This window comes from Salvelinus alpinus, chromosome 4, assembly GCF_045679555.1.
Source record: "Salvelinus alpinus chromosome 4, SLU_Salpinus.1, whole genome shotgun sequence".
Lineage (NCBI taxonomy): Eukaryota > Metazoa > Chordata > Actinopteri > Salmoniformes > Salmonidae > Salvelinus > Salvelinus alpinus.
In genome coordinates, this window is record NC_092089.1 from 31473272 (window position 1) to 31494579 (window position 21308).

Here is a 21308-nt window from a genome sequence, read left to right on the forward strand (position 1 = left end):
AATATATACAGTGGGGAGAACAAGTATTTGATACACTGCCGATTTTGCAGGTTTTCCTACTTACAAAGCATGTAGAGGTCTGTAATTTTTATCATAGGTACACTTCAACTGTGAGAGACGGAATCTAAAACAAAAATCCAGAAAATCACATTGTATGATTTTTAAATAATTAATTTGCATTTTATTGCATGACATAAGTATTTGATCACCTACCAACCAGTAAGAATTCCGGCTCTCACAGACCTGTTAGTTTTTCTTTAAGAAGCCCTCCTGTTCTCCACTCATTACCTGTATTAACTGCACCTGTTTGAACTCGTTACCTGTATGAAAGACACCTGTCCACACACTCAATCAAACAGACTCCAACCTCTCCACAATGGCCAAGACCAGAGAGCTGTGTAAGGACATCAGGGATAAAATTGTAGACCTGCACAAGGCTGGGATGGGCTACAGGACAATAGGCAAGCAGCTTGGTGAGAAGGAAACAACTGTTGGCGCAATTATTAGAAAATGGAAGAAGTTCAAGATGACGGTCAATCACCCTCGGTCTGGGGCTCCATGCAAGATTTCACCTCGTGGGGCATCAATGATCATGAGGAAGGTGAGGGATCAGCCCAGAACTACACGGCAGGACCTGGTCAATGACCTGAAGAGAGCTGGGACCACAGTCTCAAAGAAAACCATTAGTAACACACTACGCCGTCATGGATTAAAATCCTGCAGCGCACGCAAGGTCCCCCTGCTTAAGCCAGTGCATGTCCAGGCCTGTCTGAAGTTTGCCAATGACCATCTGGATGATCCAGAGGAGGAATGGGAGAAGGTCATGTGGTCTGATGAGACAAAAATAGAGCTTTTTGGTCTAACTCCACTCGCCGTGTTTGGAGGAAGAAGAAGTATGAGTACAACCCCAAGAACACCATCCCAACCGTGAAGCATGGAGGTGGAAACATCATTCTTTGGGGATGCTTTTCTGCAAAGGGGACAGGACGACTGCACCGTATTGAGGGGAGGATGGATGGGGCCATGTATCGCGAGATCTTGGCCAACAACCTCCTTCCCTCAGTAAGAGCATTGAAGATGGGTCGTGGCTGGGTCTTCCAGCATGACAACGACACGAAGCACACAGCCATGGCAACTAAGGAGTGGCTCCGTAAGAAGCATCTCAAGGTCCTGGAGTGGCCTAGCCAATCTCCAGACCTGAACCCAATAGAAAATCTTTGGAGGGAGCTGAAAGTCCGTATTGCCCAGCGACAGCCCCGAAACCTGAAGGATCTGGAGAAGATCTGTAGGGAGGAGTGGGCCAAAATCCCTGCTGCAGTGTGTGCAAACCTGGTCAAGAACTACAGGAAACGTATGATCTCTGTAATTGCAAACAAAGGTTTCTGTACCAAATATTAAGTACTGCTTTTCTGATGTATCAAATACTTATGTCATGCAATAAAATGCAAATTAATTACTTAAAAATCATACAATGTGATTTTCTGGATTTTTGTTTTAGATTCCGTCTCTCATAGTTGAAGTGTACCTATGATAAAAATTACAGACCTCTACATGCTTTGTAAGTAGGAAAACCTGCAAAATCGGCAGTGTATCAAATACTTGTTCTCCCCACTGTATATATATACAGTGGGGAGAACAAGTATTTGATACACTGACAATTTTGCAGGTTTTCCTACTTACAAAGCATGTAGAGGTCTGTAATTTTTATCATAGGTACACTTCAACTGTGAGAGAAGGAATCTAAAACAAAAATCCAGAAAATCACATTGTATGATTTTTAAGTAATTAATTTGCATTTTATTGCATGACATAAGTATTTGATACATCAGAAAAGCAGAACTGAATATTTGGTACAGAAACCTTTGTTTGCAATTACAGAGATCATACGTTTCCTGTAGTTCTTGACCAGGTTTGCACACACTGCAGCAGGGATTTTGGCCCACTCCTCCATACAGACCTTCTCCAGATCCTTCAGGTTTCGGGGCTGTCGCTGGGCAATACGGACTTTCGGCTCCCTCCAAAGATTTTCTATTGGGTTCAGGTCTGGAGACTGGCTAGGCCACTCCAGGACCTTGAGATGCTTCTTACGGAGCCACTCCTTAGTTGCCCTGGCTGTGTGTTTCGGGTCGTTGTCATGCTGGAAGACCGAGCCACGACCCATCTTCAATGCTCTTACTGAGGGAAGGAGGTTGTTGGTCAAGATCTCGCGATACATGGCCCCATCCATCCTCCCCTCAATACGGTGCAGTCGTCCTGTCCCCTTTGCAGAAAAGCATCCCCAAAGAATGATGTTTCCACCTCCATGCTTCACGGTTGGGATGGTGTTCTTGGGGTTGTACTCATCCTTCTATTCCTCCAAACACGGCGAGTGGAGTTTAGAGCAAAAAGCTCTATTTTTGTCTCATCAGACCACATGACCTTCTCCCATTCCTCCTCTGGATCATCCAGATGGTCATTGGCAAACTTCAGACGGGCCTGGACATGCGCTGGCTTGAGCAGGGGGACCTTGCGTGCGCTGCAGGATTTTAATCCATGACGGCGTAGTGTGTTACTAATGGTTTTCTTTGAGACTGTGGTCCCAGCTCTCTTCAGGTCATTGACCAGGTCCTGCCGTGTAGTTCTGGGCTGATCCCTCACATTCCTCATGATCATTGATGCCCCACGAGGTGAGATCTTGCATGGAGCCCCAGACCGAGGGTGATTGACCGTCATCTTGAACTTCTTCCATTTTCTAATAATTGTGCCAACAGTTGTTGCCTTCTCACCAAGCTGCTTGGCTATTGTCCTGTAGCCCATCCCAGCCTTGTACAGGTCTACAATTTATCCCTGATGTCCTTACACAGCTCTCTGGTCTTGGCCATTGTGGAGAGGTTGGAGTCTGTTTGATTGAGTGTGTGGACAGGTGTCTTTTATACAGGTAACGAGTTCAAACAGGTGCAGTTAATACAGGTAATGAGTGGAGAACAGGACGGCTTCTTAAAGAAAAACTAACAGGTCTGTGAGAGCCGGAATTCTTACTGGTTGGTAGGTGATCAAATACTTATGTCATGCAATAAAATGCAAATTAATTACTTAAAAATCATACAATGTGATTTTCTGGATTTTTGTTTTAGATTCCGTCTCTCACAGTTGAAGTGTACCTATGATAAAAATGACAGACCTCTACATGCTTTGTAAGTAGGAAAACCTGCAAAATCGGCAGTGTATCAAATACTTGTTCTCCCCACTGTATATATATATATATATATATATTAGAGCAGGTTTTCATCAAGGATCTCTCTGTACTTTGCTCCGTTAATCTTTCCCTCGATCCGGACTAGTCTCCCAGTCCCTTCCGCTGAAAAACATCCCCACAGCATGATTCTGACACCACCATGCTTCACCGTAGGGATGGTGTCAGGTTTCCTCCAGACGTGACGCTTGGCATTCAGGCCAAAGAGTTCAATCTTGGTTTCATCAGACCAGAGAATCTTGTTTTTCATGGTCTGAGAGTTCTTTAGGTGCCTTTTGGCAAACTCCAAGCGGACTGTCATGTGCCTTTTACTGAGGAGTAGCTTCCATCTGGCCACTCTACCATAAAGGCCTGATTGGTGGAGTGCTGCAGAGATGGTTGTCCTTCTGGAAGGTTCTCCCATCTCCACAGAGGAACTCTGGAGCTCTGTCAGAGTGACCATCAGGTTCTTGGTCACCTCCCTGACCAAGGCCCTTCTCACTCAATTGCTTAGTTTGACCGGGCTACCAGCTCTAGGAAGAGTCTTGGTGGATCCAAACTTCTTCCATTTTAAGAATGATGGAGGCCACTGTGTTCTTGGGGATCTTCAATGCTGCAGACATTTTTTGGTACCCTTCCCCAGATCTGTGCCTCGACAGGATCCTGTCTCGGAGCTCTACGGACAATTCCTTTAACCTCATGGCTTGGTTTTTGCTCTGACATGCACTGTCAACTGTGAGCCCTTATATAGACAGGTGTGTGCCTTTCCAAATCATGTCCAATCAATTAAATTTACCATAGATGGACTCCAATTAAGTTGTAGAAACATCTCAAGGATGATCAATGGAAACAGGATGCACCTGAGCTCAATTTCGAGTTTCCTAGTAAAGGATCTGAATACTTATGTAAATAAGGAATTTCTGTTTTTTTTTCTTTTCGCTATGGGTATTGTGTGTAGATTGATGAGGGAAAAAATGTATTCATATGTTTTAGAATAAGGCTGTAATGTAACAAAATGTGGAAAATGTCAAGGGTTCTGAATACTTTCCAAATGCACTGTAGTTAAATACGACTGTCTATACACTCAACTAGCTGGCCATGTTTAACTCTTGGTCTTCAACTAATCTCTTGTGGACAGACTAAACACAAACTGTGCATCTGACCAAATTACGCAAGATTTTAGCTCTGTGTTAACCGAGATTAGTCTTCAACAAGTAAACATTTATTAGAGTTCTAACTGATGATGATGTTGACGTCCTGACTGCCACGACTGTTGTCATTCACTGGAATACATAATGGAGTAGAATTGAACTATAATGATAATTAATCATAGAATTGGAGAGTGCTTTAATCAAACTGAATTCACACTTCACATTTCCAAGAGAGACCAAGGTTGAATTGTATCTAATAATTACAGAGTTTATTCCACATGAAAGTAGAATTCTGTAGATGCCTTACTATATAAGATGCCATCTGGTCAGGCCAGCTGGCGTTGAGACACCGTGCCAGCACTCACACTTAATCATATCCCATTTGATCAGATTAGGCAGATTGAAGCAGAATCCCTCTCTGAGAGGTGGTGAACAACCTGGTTAGCTTTTATTATCCTCCAACACATGGTACACTCAGGGTGACTGTTCAGGAAATACCTCACACTCTGCACTGTCACAGACAGACAAAGACATACACACTGCACTGTTACACAGACACACACGACATTGCACTGTAACAGGCACACACGACACTGTACTGTCACAGAGGACTGTAACCGAAAAAGAGAGAGACACACACCTATAAGCACATGACATCAATTCTGCCATAGAACATCATGAGAATTCTGGAACACCATGACAATTCTGCCATAGAACATCATGAGAATTCTGGAACACCATGACAATTCTGCCATAAAATATCCCTGGTGGAATTTTGTCATAGAACTTCGTACATATAACCCAATGAGTCAATCCCAGTGTGAAGCGATAAGTCACTGTGATCTCCTTACATAATGAGAGATGAATGCCTGGTTACATACTTACAGATACTCAACGTCAACAAAACAAAGGAGATGATTGTGGACTGCAGGAAACAGCAGAGGGAGCACCCCCATATCCACATCGACGGGACAGTAGTGGAGAAGGTGGAAAGTTTTAAGTTTCTCGGCGTACACATCACGGACAAACTGAAATGGTCCACCCACACAGACAGCGTGGTGAAGAAGGCGCAACAGTGCCTCTTCAACCTCAGGAGGCTGAAGTAATTTGGCTTGTCACCAAAAACACTCACAAACTTTTACAGATGCACAATCGAGAGCATCCTGTCAGGCTGTATCACCGCCTGGAACGGCAACTGCTTCGCCCACAACCATAAGGCTCACCAGAGGGTAGTGAGGTCTGCACAACGCATCACCGGGGGCAAACTACCTGCCCTCCAGGACACCTACACCACCCGATGTCACAGGAAGGCCAAAAAGATCATCAAGGACAACAACCACCCGAGCCACTGCCTGTTCACCCCGCTATCATTCAGAAGGCGAGGTCAGTACAGGTGCATCAAAGCTGGGACCGAGAGACTGAAAAACAGCTTCTATCGCAAGGCCATCAGACTGTTAAACAGCCATCACTAACATTGAGTGGCTGCGGCCAACATACTGACTCAAATCTCTAGCCACTTTAATAATTAAAAATTGGATGTAATAAATGTATCACTAGTCACTTTAAACAATGCCACTTTATATAATGTGTACATACCCTACATTACTCATCTCATATGTATATACTGTACTCTATACCATCTACTGCATCTTGCCTATGCCGTTCGGCCATCGCTCATCCATATATTTATATGTACTTATTCTTATTCATTCCTTTACACTTGTGTGTAAAAGGTAGTTGTTGTGAAATTGTTAGATTACTTGTTAGATATTACTGCATGGTCGGAACCCAGAAGCACAAGCATTTCGCTACACTCGCATTAACATCTGCTAACCATGTGTATGTGACCAATAAATGTGGATTTAATTTGATTTGAGACAGTAGGTGACATTGACCTGTAAGTCAAATTCACAATCTGAGGCCTGTGTGGTATTTATAGTGTCTGAGGTGCTACATTTGGCCCTGTGTTTGTTTTGGTCTTCTTTACCCTCCACCTTATAATAACAGACTGTTAGATCATGTCCTTCGATACAACTCTCACCCCAGGTCAGGCATACTGGTGATTGTGTGATATAATGAGTATTTAGTATTTTTTATACCTGCTAAAGCAGCAGCTACTCTTCCTGGGGTCCACACAAAACATGAAACATGACATAATACAGAACATTAATAGACAAGAACAGCTCAAAGACAGAAGTACCACTGCTAAAACTGCTTCTCTAAGCCATCCCTGGTATCCTGATCTCACAGCACCAGTGTTCTGTAAACACCAGAGAGAATCTCACAACATCAGGAAGTTAGAGGATACGATAACAGCAACCATTGCTGTCCTTGGTCCATGTGCCTTCAGCAGTCTGATGCCAATATTATCAACAAATAGGAACGTTGAGTCTAACATTTTAGTCGAAGATACTCAACAGCACCGACAGACACTGGCAGAATCATGTGTTTACCATCCGTGTCCTTGGTCCTTCTGTCTGACGTCAACACTATGCATGATCATGTGATGCCTAGCTGCTGTTGAATGTAAACACAACATACAGTAAGAAACCCAGAATGGAAATGCACTAATCATGTGGAGTCCCCCCCTGCTTTGGTTTGAACATTGACCCCCCCCCCCTCTAAATGTGGCTTTATAATAATTGACTGTTTGATCCAAGATACCTGAGATTGGCCTTAGGTGCACATTTGACACACTGGGACATTGTCCAGGAAAACAGCTCTAGGTGACCCACATCTAGCGTCACACACGGTAGACTTCCTTCAAGTTCCAAGAGAGAAGTCAGCCTCAGTAGAACGTGACACTGATGCAGCGGATGTGTGCGATCAGGATGTGACCGAGAGAGGGACAGAGGGAGACATAATAATGCAGAGCTAGTAAGAGCTAGATAGAGAGAGAGACATACTCAGACCCACAAAGAATTCAAAAACAAATCCAATTTTGATAAACTCCCATATCTATTGGGTGAAATACCACAGTGTGCCATCACAGCAGCGAGATTTGTGACCTGTTGCCACAAGAAAAGGGCAACCAATGAAGAACAAACACCATTGTAAATACAACCCATATTTATGTTTATTTATTTTCCCTTTTGTACTTAAACTATTTGCACATCTTTACAACACTGTACTGTATATAGCCATATTATGACATTTGAAATGTCTCTATTCCTTTGGAACCTTGGTGAGTGTAATATTTACTGTTCGTTTTATATTGTTTATTTCACTTTTGTTTATGATCTATTTCACTTGCTTTGGCAATGTAAACATATGTTTCCCATGCCAAGAAAGCCCTTTGAACTGAATTGAATAAGAAACAGACAGAGAAAGAAAGACTGTGAGAGACCTCGAGAGAAAGAGAGATCTAGATGAGTTATTCTGGTGTTTATTAGGCCAGTAGTGCTGCCGTTTGTCAATATGTTGTGCGTCAATCAGTCTTAAAGTAGGCCTGAGGAAGTGAACAGAGACAAACCGCTTTACAGCTCAGATACAAGGTGCCAGGGCACCGGCTCACGAGACCAGACAATCAACCACCTATACTAGCAGGCCAACACCTCCATAGAGCTAGACCTAATGACACAGAACCACAAACCCAGTTTCACATCTATTCCCACTGTAGTTACCAAATGGACCAATTCATGAGCAGCTTCTGTTCTGCTTGTTGCACTGCACTGATTATCGTCACACAACTGCCATCTGTTGGTCAGTGGTAGCTACTACAACACAATTAAACTGACCCAAAGCTATATGTTTAACCCTAACCCTAGCCTCAACCACAACCCTAACACTCCTAACACTAACCCTAATCCTAACCCATTTTGGCATAACCATAACCCTAATCTTGGCATAATGATTCACCTTTTTTACCATGGATTTCACTCAAGGAATTACCTCCTGAGGGCAGCACAAGGAAATGGGATCCCTCCCCTCCCCTAGCCTTGCATAACCCTAACTCTAACCATAATCTTGGCATAACTCTAACACTAACCTTTGCTTTAGACTGATCTTCAACCCTGGCTCAACCCCTTGACATACCAAATAGATGAATCACCTGAAAAGTATTGAATGTTTTTGTAAAAAAAAAAATATATAATTATAACGTTTTTAGCCAAATATGTTTTACTCCTATTGATTTATCACTCTCACCCAAAAACATGTTTAAAGTAATAGGCTATAGGCAACATATTTAATATTATGTGATTAATAAACCAAAGGGCTACTGCCCACTTAAGAGAATGAATGGAGGGAATGTGAGAAGGGGGTGGCGGATGTAGGCCAATGATACGTGACTGCGGGGTCTGCCATCCTTGCTTTAAAAAGTTTCAAGTCATTATTCTCTCTACCGCTATTCAGCCCGGGTCCCGTTTGCTCATTGTTATTCTGCCCGAGTGAGTGAGTGAGTGAAGGAGAGGGAGAAAGAGAGGGATAGTGAGCGAGAGAGAGAGTGAACGAGAGTGAGGACATTGTGAGAGAAAGGGAGAGTGATAAAGAGAGACAGAGTGGTAAAGAGAGACAGAGAACGGAAGAGAACTGAGGCTTCTAACCGTAGGGAGTTTGATGCAGCGGTCAGGGGGTTAATTCGCGGTGAATTTTCTGTCCGGGGTGTGCGCGTGAAGGCATGTTGCTAATCCGCTCAACAGTGAGTAGAGGTACAGAACAGCACCAAAAGTCTGACGCCGATTTGTGTGAGTAAAAATTAAAAAAGGGAGAGAGAGAGAGCGAAGGCGGGGGGGAGATTGAGATTTAGTGCGCTGCTGGGTGAACAACCCCCCACTAACGAAGGGGAAAGCAGTAGAAGAAAAGAAAAAAAAAGACAAACGGCGTTTCGGTCATCTGTTTTTTTTTTCAACAATGAGCTCAGAAAAGGTACAATTCCACTTTGTATCAACTATTTTGCTGCTTATCTAACTTTGAATGAATTGCGGTGAGTTTTATATGTAGGCCTAGAGATCAACAGGTGTTGCTGAATGAGGCTTTTGACTGGTGATACTGATTTGCTTCGAGAGTAATGTCTCTCATTTCGTCCACTTTTACGTCTCGATAATTCGTTTAACTTGGTTTAGAGAGGATGTCTCGTATTTTAGTTATGTATGCCAATAAGAGTCAAAGTGATAAACACAACCTCACATCCTCCAATCTGTTTATAATGTTCCTGTTTCACAGACATTTGTTTGTGACATTTGTTTCACCTATGATGTTACATCTCTGTCACATTTGTAATTGTTGCCAAAACCAGACTAATCACTTAACTGTTGACAAGCTCTGCAGGAGTTTTTCAGTTGTTGACGTTATGTAGGCCTAGTAGCTGTTTCTGAAACATCTTTGGCAACAAAATGTAAAAATTGTATTTCAATACCTATATTACAAAAGCTGTTTCAGGTCATTTGTGTTTTAGTACATTGATTATAGTTTTGCTGTGTAATTCTATATTTGGCTATGTTGTCATTGCATATGAAAATTGGTTCCCAATTGACCAACCTGGTTTGAATAACAAGAAATTAATAAATAAATAAATTGGACCTTGAGAATGTGCCTCCATCTGCAGATTAACTTTTCAGTTTACCAAACCCCAATCCTAACCATCAGGACATAACAAGCATAACTGATTGTAGATCAGCTCTCGTGGGGAACCAGAGGTAGTGTGTTGAGTTGGCTAGAAAGAAGTCCTGGGTTTTTAATTGAACCTCTATTTATCTAGGCAAGTCAGTTAAGAACAAATTCTTATTTACAATGACAGCCTACCAGGGAACAGTAGGTTAATAACTGCCTTGTTCAGGGGCAGAAAGACCGATTTTTACCTTGTCAGCTCTGGATTCGATCCAGCAACTTTTTCGGTTACTGGCCCAATGCTCCAACCACTAGGCTACCCGACACCCCAAAAAAATGTGTTTCTGCCCGGTCAACAATAGGATATTGATCAAGGAAATTCTTCATTGGATTTCTTCAGATATTGATAAGTTCTTTGTGCACTTCTGCTTACTCCAGTCTCCTTTTCTCCTCACACAACACCTGATTTACTTACCAAAAGGCACATCTCAATAGGTGGTCCAGATATGACATGACACAAGTGGGGTGTGGGCCTTTCCTCTTTGGTTCTCTATTGCTCCTCTACTGTTCCTCAAACAAGGGGGGAGTCCAATGACATCACCTCAGACCAACCCTTACAGGAAAAACCACATGAATTTCACGTGATCACATGTGAATTGTGAAGTTAATGCGATAACGTGTGACAACATGGAAAGCAATATGTGATAACATGAAACTATGCATGTGAAAACGTGATCACATTTGAAGTTTTCCAAAAACACATTTTCACATGATTTCATATGTGAAATTTCACTTGAAATCAAGATTTTACACGTGTTTTTTTCTGTAAGGGTAACTCCTTGAATGCCCTACTCCTTGACGTTTGGAGTTGTGTCTAAAAAAAACAAACAATTTTGCTCCCCAAAAATGACCCTCAAGTGTGTGTACATTACTGTATTTATACTTGGGATATTCAACAGGAAAACGTCAAATTGCTAGAGGACATCTTTAACATAAGCTCAGAGCCTCCTTGAACATTGGTAACAATGCAAAAAGTCCATAGGAGGTCGATTGTACTGTACAGAGCTGTAACCCATACATCTGTGGAATCAAATGATATCATCAGGTCTATTCAACAGCAGCCTGACCGCTCAGTGTTACCCAACACATGTCTGTCTACCCAATGACCATCCACTGACATCAACAAGTGAGCCAATGCATGACATGCTGCAGAATGCCACACACACAGGATGTTGTCTGAAAGGAGCATGTGTGAGCCTTAGTGTAGAGTGAAGTCAGATGTGTGTGTGTTGTTGTCCCACACGAGGACCACCGTGCTGTAACACTAGAGAGAAGAGGCTTGTGTGAGAGCCACTGTACATTCATCATGGCTAGAGTACTGTAGGTTTACAGAATATAACTTGAATGACTAGAATTATTTCTGAGACGTTCTATAATACCGTATCAGAACTATGTCTATTCTGCCCACTCTATTTCCACCAACCCATGTAATGAAGTGTCATAGGCATGACACAAGTATTGCCTAAAGTGGTCTATATTACCAATCTTCTGATTGTGTCATGTAATAAGTTAGGCATTATAGTGGAGCAGTTAGAATGGCCTGTTACTCAGTGTGCTATAGCTTGCAAGTAAGCATTTCACTGTACCGTTTAAACGTCCTGTATCCTGTGCATGTGACAAATACTTTGATTGGATTATATGTTAGAGTAACAAATGCTGTTTTTTCCAGTAGGTGCTCCACCACTGCAGACACCATGTATTATACAGTGATACCCTGGTGTATTTTGCTTAGGTCATGTGATCTGTGATACATCTGGACGTCTGTTATTACTTCTGCGTCTGAGTTATGAAGTAAAAAAAACGTAGAACCCCCCCCATAAAACTTTATTACCAAAACGTGTCTTAAAACAGCAGTCAGACCCTCCTTTGATTCCAGGCCCTGAGGTTGTATGTCCTGCTTCCATATGGATGTGAATAACACAGCACTTCTTAACTTTTGCGATTGAGTCCACCAATTACTTTATCACTACCCTACATTAGGGCAACCCAAAGGTTTCTGCTATCAGTTTGTTTCAGACCAGTCATAACCCCTCAGATAAGAACAATGGACTTTTCCAACACCAGGCACAAGTGTCATGGCGCTGAATAAACATTGGACCACAGAGAGAGAACCGTTGCTGAACTGACCAAGCTGTTCGGTGACAGAATTCCCCCCTGGATTAAATGGCTAAAGTCACGCTCAACTCAGCTTTTCCCCTTACAGCCCTCCTTTGTTATCCTACAGAGATTACATGAAAAATGTTGACCCATATCGGATAATGGAGCAGGACAAAGTCAACTTTTCCAGTCGTTAGCTCTGGAAGGTCACCCTCTTGATGAGGAGCAGCCGGGGTTCCCAAAGACTGGCTCCGGACCCACTGGTGGGCTGTGGTTTATTCCTCTTGGGTCACGGCTAGAAGTCTTGGGGATAGACTTGACACAGTCCCAAACAACTCTAAAAGATGGGTCACAGCACAAGCATGTTGGGTATGCAGGGTGGTAGTTTAGGAATAAGCTGTCTGGTCATTGCCTCCTGTATGGATCATAGACCACTGATGAAAACCCTCCATCTCACTCGGTATGGGTGAGTTTGATTTGCCAGGTCATCTCCAAACACCTCGGCATGAATACCTCTCTTGGTTGTCTGGTTAGACCTCTCAGAAGTTCTTTATACTTGAATTAATTGTACATTTCAGTTATTTAACAGACACTCTTAACCCTAATTACTCCTGTATGTTCCTATGGATAAGTGCTTGCTCAAGGGCACATCAACAGATTCTTCACCTAGTCTGTTCTGGGATTTGAACCAGAAACCTTTTGGTTACTGACCCAACACTCTTAACCGCTAGGCTACCTGCCAACACTTGTTTCTCTCCATCTTTGTGTTTCCAGGGGACTTCAGTCTGCTGTTGTAAAGCCTAATACCCTAAGATACAGGGGAGGAGACTACAAAACATAAACATTCTGAAACACCATGTCTCGTTCAGACGAGGTCAACAAGATGACAGAAAACGTGTATAAGGTACAGTGTGTGTAGGTTTGTTGTCTCCAAGAGCAATGAATTAGTCTGTAGATGTAGTCAGGCGAGTGCCCTATATAACGCTTTTGTTGAAACTCAGTCTGCTAGCAGCAATGATCACAGACTGTGACTAAGTGGTAAGTTGAAGAGGAGACATGAATATTGTCTCTTGTTGTCATGTGTGTTGTAGGGGATTCTGGACCAGTTCAACCCCAGTCTGAAGAACTTTGTGACCATGGGGAAACACTATGAGAAAGCCCTGACAGGTGAGAGAGAGAGTGGTGTGCACACAGTATACTGTATAATGTGTGGTATAGTATGTCTAGTGGCGTTGGGTGGGCATGTTGGTAGGGCATGTTTGTTTGGACATTTTAATGATGGCTCTCTGGTTTCTGGCATAGAAGCTGCATTCCACGCAGGCCCGATCCTAAAGCCCATTTAGAGGGTCTTTGTTACATGGTGCCCCTCACTGAAAGGTGTTTTCCTCTCAGGAGTGACGGTAGCAGCCAAGGGATACTTCGATGGTCTGGTCAAACTGGGAGAACTGGCCAGCGACAGCCAAGGGTCCAAAGAACTGGGTGAGTGACTGGGTGGGTGTATGAGAGTGAGAGAGACCGGTGGGTGGGGTGAGAAACACTAAGGGACTATGGGACAAGAAGCGAGCTAGAGAGTGGAGGAACGAGAGAAAGTAGGGAGTGAGTGAGGGAGGGAGGGAACTGAGAGAGAGAGAGCGAGCGTGAGGGAACTGAGGAAGAGGGAGAGAGTGGGGTGATTGTTGAGAGATTAACAACACCACATGATCTCATTGTAATGCTGCAAACAGTCGGGGAGGGAGGGAGAGATGCCAGACACCACAAACTACTGTGCTGTGGGAGAGAGACACACAGCCTTTACCTCATTGGCAGACTCACAGCTGACATCATAGGCTGAGAAGTTGAGAGATACAATCATTCAGTCAGTTAACAGCTCCAGGTGAGATAAGATACTACTTTATTGATCTGACACCTCAGACACAATATTGCACATACAGACAATGTGAAGTCACAACAAGTGTTTTTTCCCCCAGCCCTTTTATCCCACTCTGTATCCCTGTGTTGATGACGTATTCTCTGTATCCTGTGTCTTCTTGGGGATTCCAGGAGACACGTTATTCCAGATGGCTGAGGTGCACAGGCAGATTCAGGTTCAACTGGAGGATGTGGTGAGTGTTTACCGTGTGTGTGTGTGTGTGTGTGTGTGTGTGTGTGTGTGTGTGTGTGTGTGTGTGTGTGTGTGTGTGTGTGTGTGTGTGTGTGTGTGTGTGTGTGTGTGTGTGTGTGTGTGTGTGTGTGTGTGTGTGTGTGTGGTGATATGATTGATTGTTAAATATTGTGATGCTGTATGAATGATGGTGGAATATGATCTACAGTTGAAGCTGTTCCATTCTGAGCTGCTGTCCCAGTTGGAGCAAAAGCTGGAGTTGGACATTAAATATCTTACCGTGAGTTCATCTATGCATTTTCCTTTAACATATTTCCTTCTCTCTACAGCACAACCACTTTTCTGACAAACTATTTTTCTATCTGTTGCTCTGTCTCTCAATCGGATTTTCTCGCTCCTGTTCTCTCTCGATCTCAGGCCACGTTGAAGAAATATCAGAGTGAGCGCAAGTCGAAGTCGGAATCTATCGAGCGCTGCCAATCACAGCTCAAGAAGCTGCGCAGGAAGAGCCAGGGCAGTCGCCACCCCAACAAGTACGGAGATAGGGAGATGCAGGTAACTGGCATCCAACAACACCATTTTGTGTCAGTAGTGCTTTGAGTGTAAGGTTTCAACGATGCATTTGTGTATTTTTGAAACACTTACAATTGTGTTTTGACACTTGAGATTTGTGTGGGATTTTCTTGGAAACACCACCAGACTAAAGCATCTTACTCAGCATTACAAGGCACAGTCAAGTGTTTGTGTGTGTGTATGTACAGTCTGTGTGTGCGGAAGTATGGATGAGATTTAACAGCAATCTGGCTCAGCTGATTTGGCTTCCAGTCCTTACTGAAGTAAAAAAGGGGGATAGGGAAGAGAAAGAGGAGAAATCTTAGGAATGAGAAAACAGGAAATAAGAAGGGGTGGACAATGGAAGAAAAGGTTAAGGAAGGTGAGGGATAATATTTTGTGATTAGGATTTAGTTTATCGCTGCTCAGCAGACAGGATATGATGTCACTTCTTCCTTTTGGTCCCTCTGCTGTGCCTCTCTCCCTACAGTGTATTATAAAGGTCACATATCTCCTACTCCGCTGTCTCTGTTATGCTGCATTCGTTTCTATGTGTGTGTTTACTAACCTCTGTCAGTATGTGGAGCTAATGAGTCGTCGTCAGGCTGAGCTGGACACGCTGGTTGCTGTGGGTTACCGCTCAGCGCTGACGGAGGAGAGGAGACGATACTGCTTCCTTGTGGACCGCCAGTGTTCCGTCACCAAGCTGCTCATCAACTACCACTGCAAGGTACACACACACACACACACACACACACACACACACACACACACACACACACACACACACACACACACACACACACACACACACACACACACACACACACACACACACACACATACACACACACACTGTCCCTGACCCCCATCCATCTGCCAACCTGCCTCTCCTTCCTCCCTGTGTCCAGGTGAGAGAGCTCCTGTCACAGAAGCTGTCCTCATGGCAACAGTCATGCTCCCAGCCAACCAGACTACCTGAACGGGCGCTCAACCTGCTGCGTCACACCGCCCCTCAGGGCTCTGGGGCATCTGGGATAGCTGATCTCCTCCGACATGCTAAACTGGGTGCTGCACAGCCAGAACAGGTGAGGGCAAGGGGTTTCAGTTTCAGTTCATGAGTAGGAATTCACAGCAAATGTCTGAATTACATGTACTTAAGAAGATAAAGTGAAATTATTATAAGATTAGGGTATTCTGTTATTTAGACAGCATTCAGATGTTTTTCAGTCATTTAGCAAAATTCCATTGTTTCTTCTCATCGCTCTGTCTTATCTCTCTCTCTTACCATTTCTCTCTTTCAGAGGCTGTCCGTACAGGAGGTGCCTCCCTTGTTGAATGGTGGCTCCCAGCAGCAGAGACCCATCCCCTCTTCTTCCCAGAGTGACATCCCCCCTCCCCAAAACTCCCCCGGACCCCAGACCTTCCGCTCCCTCGCTGCCACTGGAGGGGCTATTGGAGGGAGTGGGGCAGGCTCCCCTCAGCAGACCAGCACGCATATTAGTGTCTCAGCTAGCCCCAATGCTAACAACAACATAAGTGCTAATGCTATCACTACTGCTAACACTCCCTCCACCTCCTCCACGGTTGGCTCCAGCCAAGCCCAGCAGACCTCTCTTCTCCTGGCCAACAGCACCTCCAGCCTTTCTCCTAGTCTGATCCCCTCCACTGTGCTTTCTCTCAGCCAGGGCTCCCCATCCTACTCCTCCCTACAGGGCCTGGCCCTGCCGCTGTCCCTCAGTGCCCCTCACAGTCCTCCACTACCCCACAGTGCACCTCTCTCCAGAGCCATAACCCCCTCGCTGCACCACCAGGGAGTGCTAGGAGGAGGGAACACACCATTGCTGTCCCATAATCCCATGCTGATGAAGGCAGCGGAGATGTATGGAACATCTACGCTGCCTTTGCCTAGGAGACCAGTCAGCGAGGCCCGGGTGGGAGGGTTTATGGGTAGGTTTTGATACCCCCCTTCACTTTTTATTTGCCATCTTGTCCATTTCTTTCCCAATGTGATGTCTATTTAATTCATTTCACATTCTCTCCTCTGTCCCTCTCTATCTTCCAGGTTCCACTCTGCCCAGAGACCGAGTTCTCCCTCTCTCCAGCCCGTCTCGTGTGGAAGCCATATTTGCCCACGCTCCTGGGGGTTCAGAGGGCAGTGGAGTGGGCGGGGCCTGCTTACTTCACTTCCTGCCAGGCGACGCTCTCAGCCTCCTCATCTCTGAGCCCAGAGACGGGTGGCACTATGGCCAGAACGAACGGACGGGACGGTAAGAGTCAGAACCCACCATTCAGCTGTACAAAAGCCTACAATTCTTCAAACACCAACTGAGGACTGTTCTGAAATTACATCTTCAGCCAATCCATGGGTTTTCTAGGTTATATACGGATAATACCAAAACAATTCCTCTCTCTCTACCTTACAGGAAAGGCTGGTTCCCTTTCTCCTACACTCAGCCCTACCCCAACACCTTGGATCCCCTCGACAGCAGGTCTGTCACCATAGAAACAAGAAACTGTTATGATATTGTCATTTCATTCCTCAAAATGTTATTGTCTTAAATGGAAGTCAACTTGTAGGGTTATGATTAAATCTTGACACTGTAACTCTAGAAATCCTTCCGCTATGCTCTCCACCCTTCCCTGTATTGACTCTGATCTAACAGCCTAGCTGCAGCGCTGCCAACAACGTTGTCTGTCAGTACGATAGCGATGTCTACAAACTGGCAGTGGTGATTTTGGCTTATTCACAGGAAGCTGAGAGAGACCACTGACACTGACACAGATATGCTGTTTTTTTTCTCTAAGTGTCATTGTCATTTTGATGTGTCCATCCTTTAGAGAGGAATAAAAATTAATGACCATCATTCTTTCCATCTGCCTAAGCTCTGTCCTAATCTTCTACCACCTCGCAGGTCTCCTTTGCTCTCCAAGATCAACAGTACAGTTGATGAGTTAGCATGACCACTTTCCTCCATTTATCCTCAGTCTGAAATGTCAGAACAATATGCCTGCTATTGTCATTAAGGATATTGAGTTGAGCAAGACACTTGGAAAATGAACCATTTACCAATGGTTTCTCTCCAGCTCCCCGCTCCTCTCTAAGGTCAACAGCACCAGTACGGGTCAGTTAGACAAGCTGGTCTCCCCTGGCCTGCCTGCCCTGACCCCTGAGTCCGAGGAGGAGCGCTCGTTCCCCCCTCAGAGGGTCAGCACCTTCCGCCCGCGCCCATACAGCATGGCCGACTCCAACCAGGTCAGCCTGAGGCCGAAGGTCAGAGGTGAAGGGGTTGAGTGGGCAGGGCCCCCTGACCGACCGGCTCTGTCAATGCTGATGCAAGAGGTATAGATGGCTTATAATGACAGAATATAATGTAGATATGATATGTAATGGGTTAATAACACTAGGATCTTCATCGCTTTTACTACAGCTCTCCTCAGACTTCGCCTCTCCTCCACCCTCCCCAACCTGGTAAATGCATTCATTATATTATTTAAACAGTAGACATAGTGCATTGCAGTAGTCACCAACTCTGGTCCACTTTAGATAGATGACTGTCGATAAACGTGTCTAAGCTTCTGTCATGCCTGATATGCACATTGTCTCCCTGGCAGGACCAACCCATTTGCCCATGTCCGGCTCAGAAAGACGGTGACCAACGATCGCTCTGCACCCATCATCGAATAGGACATGGTCTCCTTGAACAGGCAACCAATGGAGAGGTGTTAATAGGAAACATTCATGTGTTTGGAATTTGTTCTCAGTCCAGTAACTGTGTTGGTTGAGTTCTCAACTGTTGAGCCTTAAGAGAAAGCCTTAAGTAAACCTTTCTGTTCATGTTGGTTATTTACAAGTGCTGATTAGATGTGTATTAATCAGGCCTAAGTCAAAATACAGACACTTATGTGGTGTTATTTTGAAGAATCAAAGCTGAAATTTGAGTGACAACAGTAATTGTCAAAGACCCTTTGGACAAAATGAGATCTTGAATAAAAATCCACCATAGTATTTGAGAATTATAGAGTAAAAAGATGAGTGTGAGTTGGAATTTGACAAGCTCTGTGATGTTAGTAAAAACACAAACAGATGAGGGCCATTTTGTCGAAATGTCCAACATTAACATTTGAGCCCTGGGCATTACTGATAATTGTATAATGTTCTTTTCATTTTACAACACTTTTCTAGAAGTAACCTTGATAGAAAATGTTTATTATGTTTTTTTGTCTGTACCCATTCAGGGACTGGTTCCTGGTAGCAGCCTGTAGTCGGGTAATAGTTTAATGAATTATAGCGTACTTTACTTGTACCATTAGGAATTGTCTTAAAGGACAGGCTCCTGTTTTATCAGTATTTTCATTGAGGAGGATTTTTGAGAAGAGTTGTGCAGAGATATGTGTGTATGATCCAGGAAAATCCAAACATGTTGAAGAATTGTCATATTTTTTTTTTCATTGTTGGGATTCAATAAGAGTATGTGTAAACACATTGTTAGCTAGGCAGATGTATTTTCACGATAAGTGCAGACCTACCAATCACTTTGTACAACTTAATTTACATGTTCTCTGAATGAAGATTTAAAGAAAAGTGTATTGATGTTGCTTACTGATGTCATCAGCACAATGCTGGGTAGGAAATAGTTCAAGTTTAAACACCAATATTTTTTAAATAATAATTTGTTTTAATGTGAGGTAGGATTTGTATAAGGAATTATATTTTTAAGATCAACTGATCAATTTACAAAGGCAATTGATATGATATGTTATACACAGAAATATGTTGCATTGCAAAGCTATTGCTGCTAGTTTGGGATGTGTAGATTGTATTGAACGTTTACCTTCAAGAGTCTCTGTTATCTACAGAAACGTATTAATAGAAGTAAGAAGGAGCAACAGTACAGATGTAGGATCTTTATTTGATCACTCTTTTGTTGGTGAGAATGTTCCTGCATTGCAGGAAATGCAAACTTGTAGTGTATTTTAGTTTTAAAAAGGCTTCTAAAGTGTGTCTATCAACCCCTACAAAAATGTAGATTAATTCACATTTCTTGTTGCTGCAGGATTATTTTCCTGCAACTGGCTAAAATGAAGATCTTACATCTGTAACAATGCATCCCTGTGGGGTGAACTGTACTTCTATTTGTATTGGACAGGTAGAAGAGGAAAGAAACAGTGGAGGGTTTGGAGGATGGGTTTTCCTGGAAAGTAGGTTTGAGAAATTGGCATTGTGTTGAGGGATAAATGTATAAGAAAAGATATGGATTCAGCTCGTTTGTTTTTACTAGTGTCTTCTCGATTGATTTAGAATTCGACTCCAACAGATTGTTCATATCTAGCAGATTTTAGCTGCACGTTTACCAATTGCAAACCGTACAGAACCTTATTTAAAGGGTGAAGACTGATTGTGTTTATGAAGTCTAACTTTGAAAGTGTTGAGGAAAGTATTTGGAAAGTGGAACAGTGTGTGAGCAAGTGTCAATGGTAAACTAGATGTAGAAAGTAGTATTTTTCTCTCGCTTTCTCCATGTCTGGTATCTCTCTAGTCTGTCATCTGGTATCTCGCTAGTGTCTCTGTCATCTAGAAAACTGCAGTTGAGAGATTCAGGGTGGAAATATGTGGCTAGGAAAGTTGAGTTTCTCTGTATGATCTTTATTCTGATTTCCGGACCTTACAGTGTATAGTTCCTTCTCTCCTCATGTTTCTGTATCGTATTAAGTTGCATCTCTAACCTAGCCTGTGAAATGATTGACTTTCTTTCTATGGTAATTCTAACACTCAATAAATAACATTGCTGTTGATTTAAATACTGAGTATATTGAAATCACATAGTTGAAGTTTACTTATGTTTGTACAAATTGCAACAACAACAAAAATGTTTTTGATCTTGTTTAATTTTGTTTTTCCTTAACCTTGCACCTTTTCTTTTCACCATCCTAACCTTCTTCAAAATATGACCTTTCAATGTCAATCTAGCTATATGAGAATGGGATCCAGTTGTAAAAGGCAAAAGAAAAATGATGCTGTGGTGACAATTCAGGATCTTATATTCAGGATGCCTCTGTTAGTACGTGTTTAAGAATGAAACAATTGCCTCTGCCCCTACTTTTATTTCAGTCTTTTAATTTGTTTTGTTATATTCTTTTTTTGTTACTTCATCTGTAGCTTTTTTCTCTTTAAAACAGCATTGCCTTTCTGAGACACACAACAATCATGGTCACAGTATAAAACCTTACAGACATTCCTGATACCACTGTTATTGTATTTCTTTCCAATGAATACTTCAATAAATATGTTAATCACTATACCCAGTGTTCATCTTCGCATTGAACAACCAAACCATTTTGCAGGTATTTGATTTAAAATCTCCTCGGCTTCAGTTGAATTGAGTGGCCACAAATGCCTTATACTCCTTAATCCATAAATCCCTATGCACATAATCAGTACAATTTTACAGTAGGCAATAGTTTCAGTAGTATTTTTTTGATTTTACCAATTGGTAGTTAGTCTTGTCCCATCGCTGCAACTCCCGTACGGACTCCAAAACACAACCCAGCCGCACTGTTTCTTGACACAATTGCCCGCTTAACCAGC

The 21308-nt window shown here is 43.2% G+C and overlaps 1 protein-coding gene across 1 annotated transcript; it reads left to right on the forward strand.

Moving 5' to 3' along the window:
• The first annotated feature begins 8650 nt into the window (after positions 1-8650).
• LOC139573291 (BAR/IMD domain-containing adapter protein 2) lies at positions 8651-21021 on the forward strand. Its single transcript, XM_071396569.1, has 15 exons — positions 8651-9228; positions 12841-12970; positions 13158-13233; positions 13459-13545; positions 14107-14168; positions 14376-14447; positions 14585-14722; positions 15297-15449; positions 15631-15807; positions 16024-16669; positions 16785-16989; positions 17146-17211; positions 17807-18062; positions 18151-18191; positions 18335-21021. Exons 2-15 carry the CDS (start codon positions 12923-12925, stop codon positions 18405-18407), a joined length of 2100 nt encoding a protein of 699 aa, XP_071252670.1. The 5' UTR covers positions 8651-9228; positions 12841-12922; the 3' UTR covers positions 18408-21021.
• The last annotated feature ends 287 nt before the right edge of the window (positions 21022-21308 follow it).

Excerpts from the sequence above, each read along its gene's own strand:
- LOC139573291 (XM_071396569.1), top strand. The coding sequence starts at position 12,923 with ATGTCTCGTTCAGACGAGGTCAACAAGATGACAGAAAACGTGTATAAG. Across the intron at positions 12,971-13,157 it reads TGACAGAAAACGTGTATAAG|GGGATTCTGGACCAGTTCAA; the intron begins GTACAGTGTGTG and ends TGTGTGTTGTAG. Across the intron at positions 18,063-18,150 it reads TGTCAATGCTGATGCAAGAG|CTCTCCTCAGACTTCGCCTC; the intron begins GTATAGATGGCT and ends CTTTTACTACAG.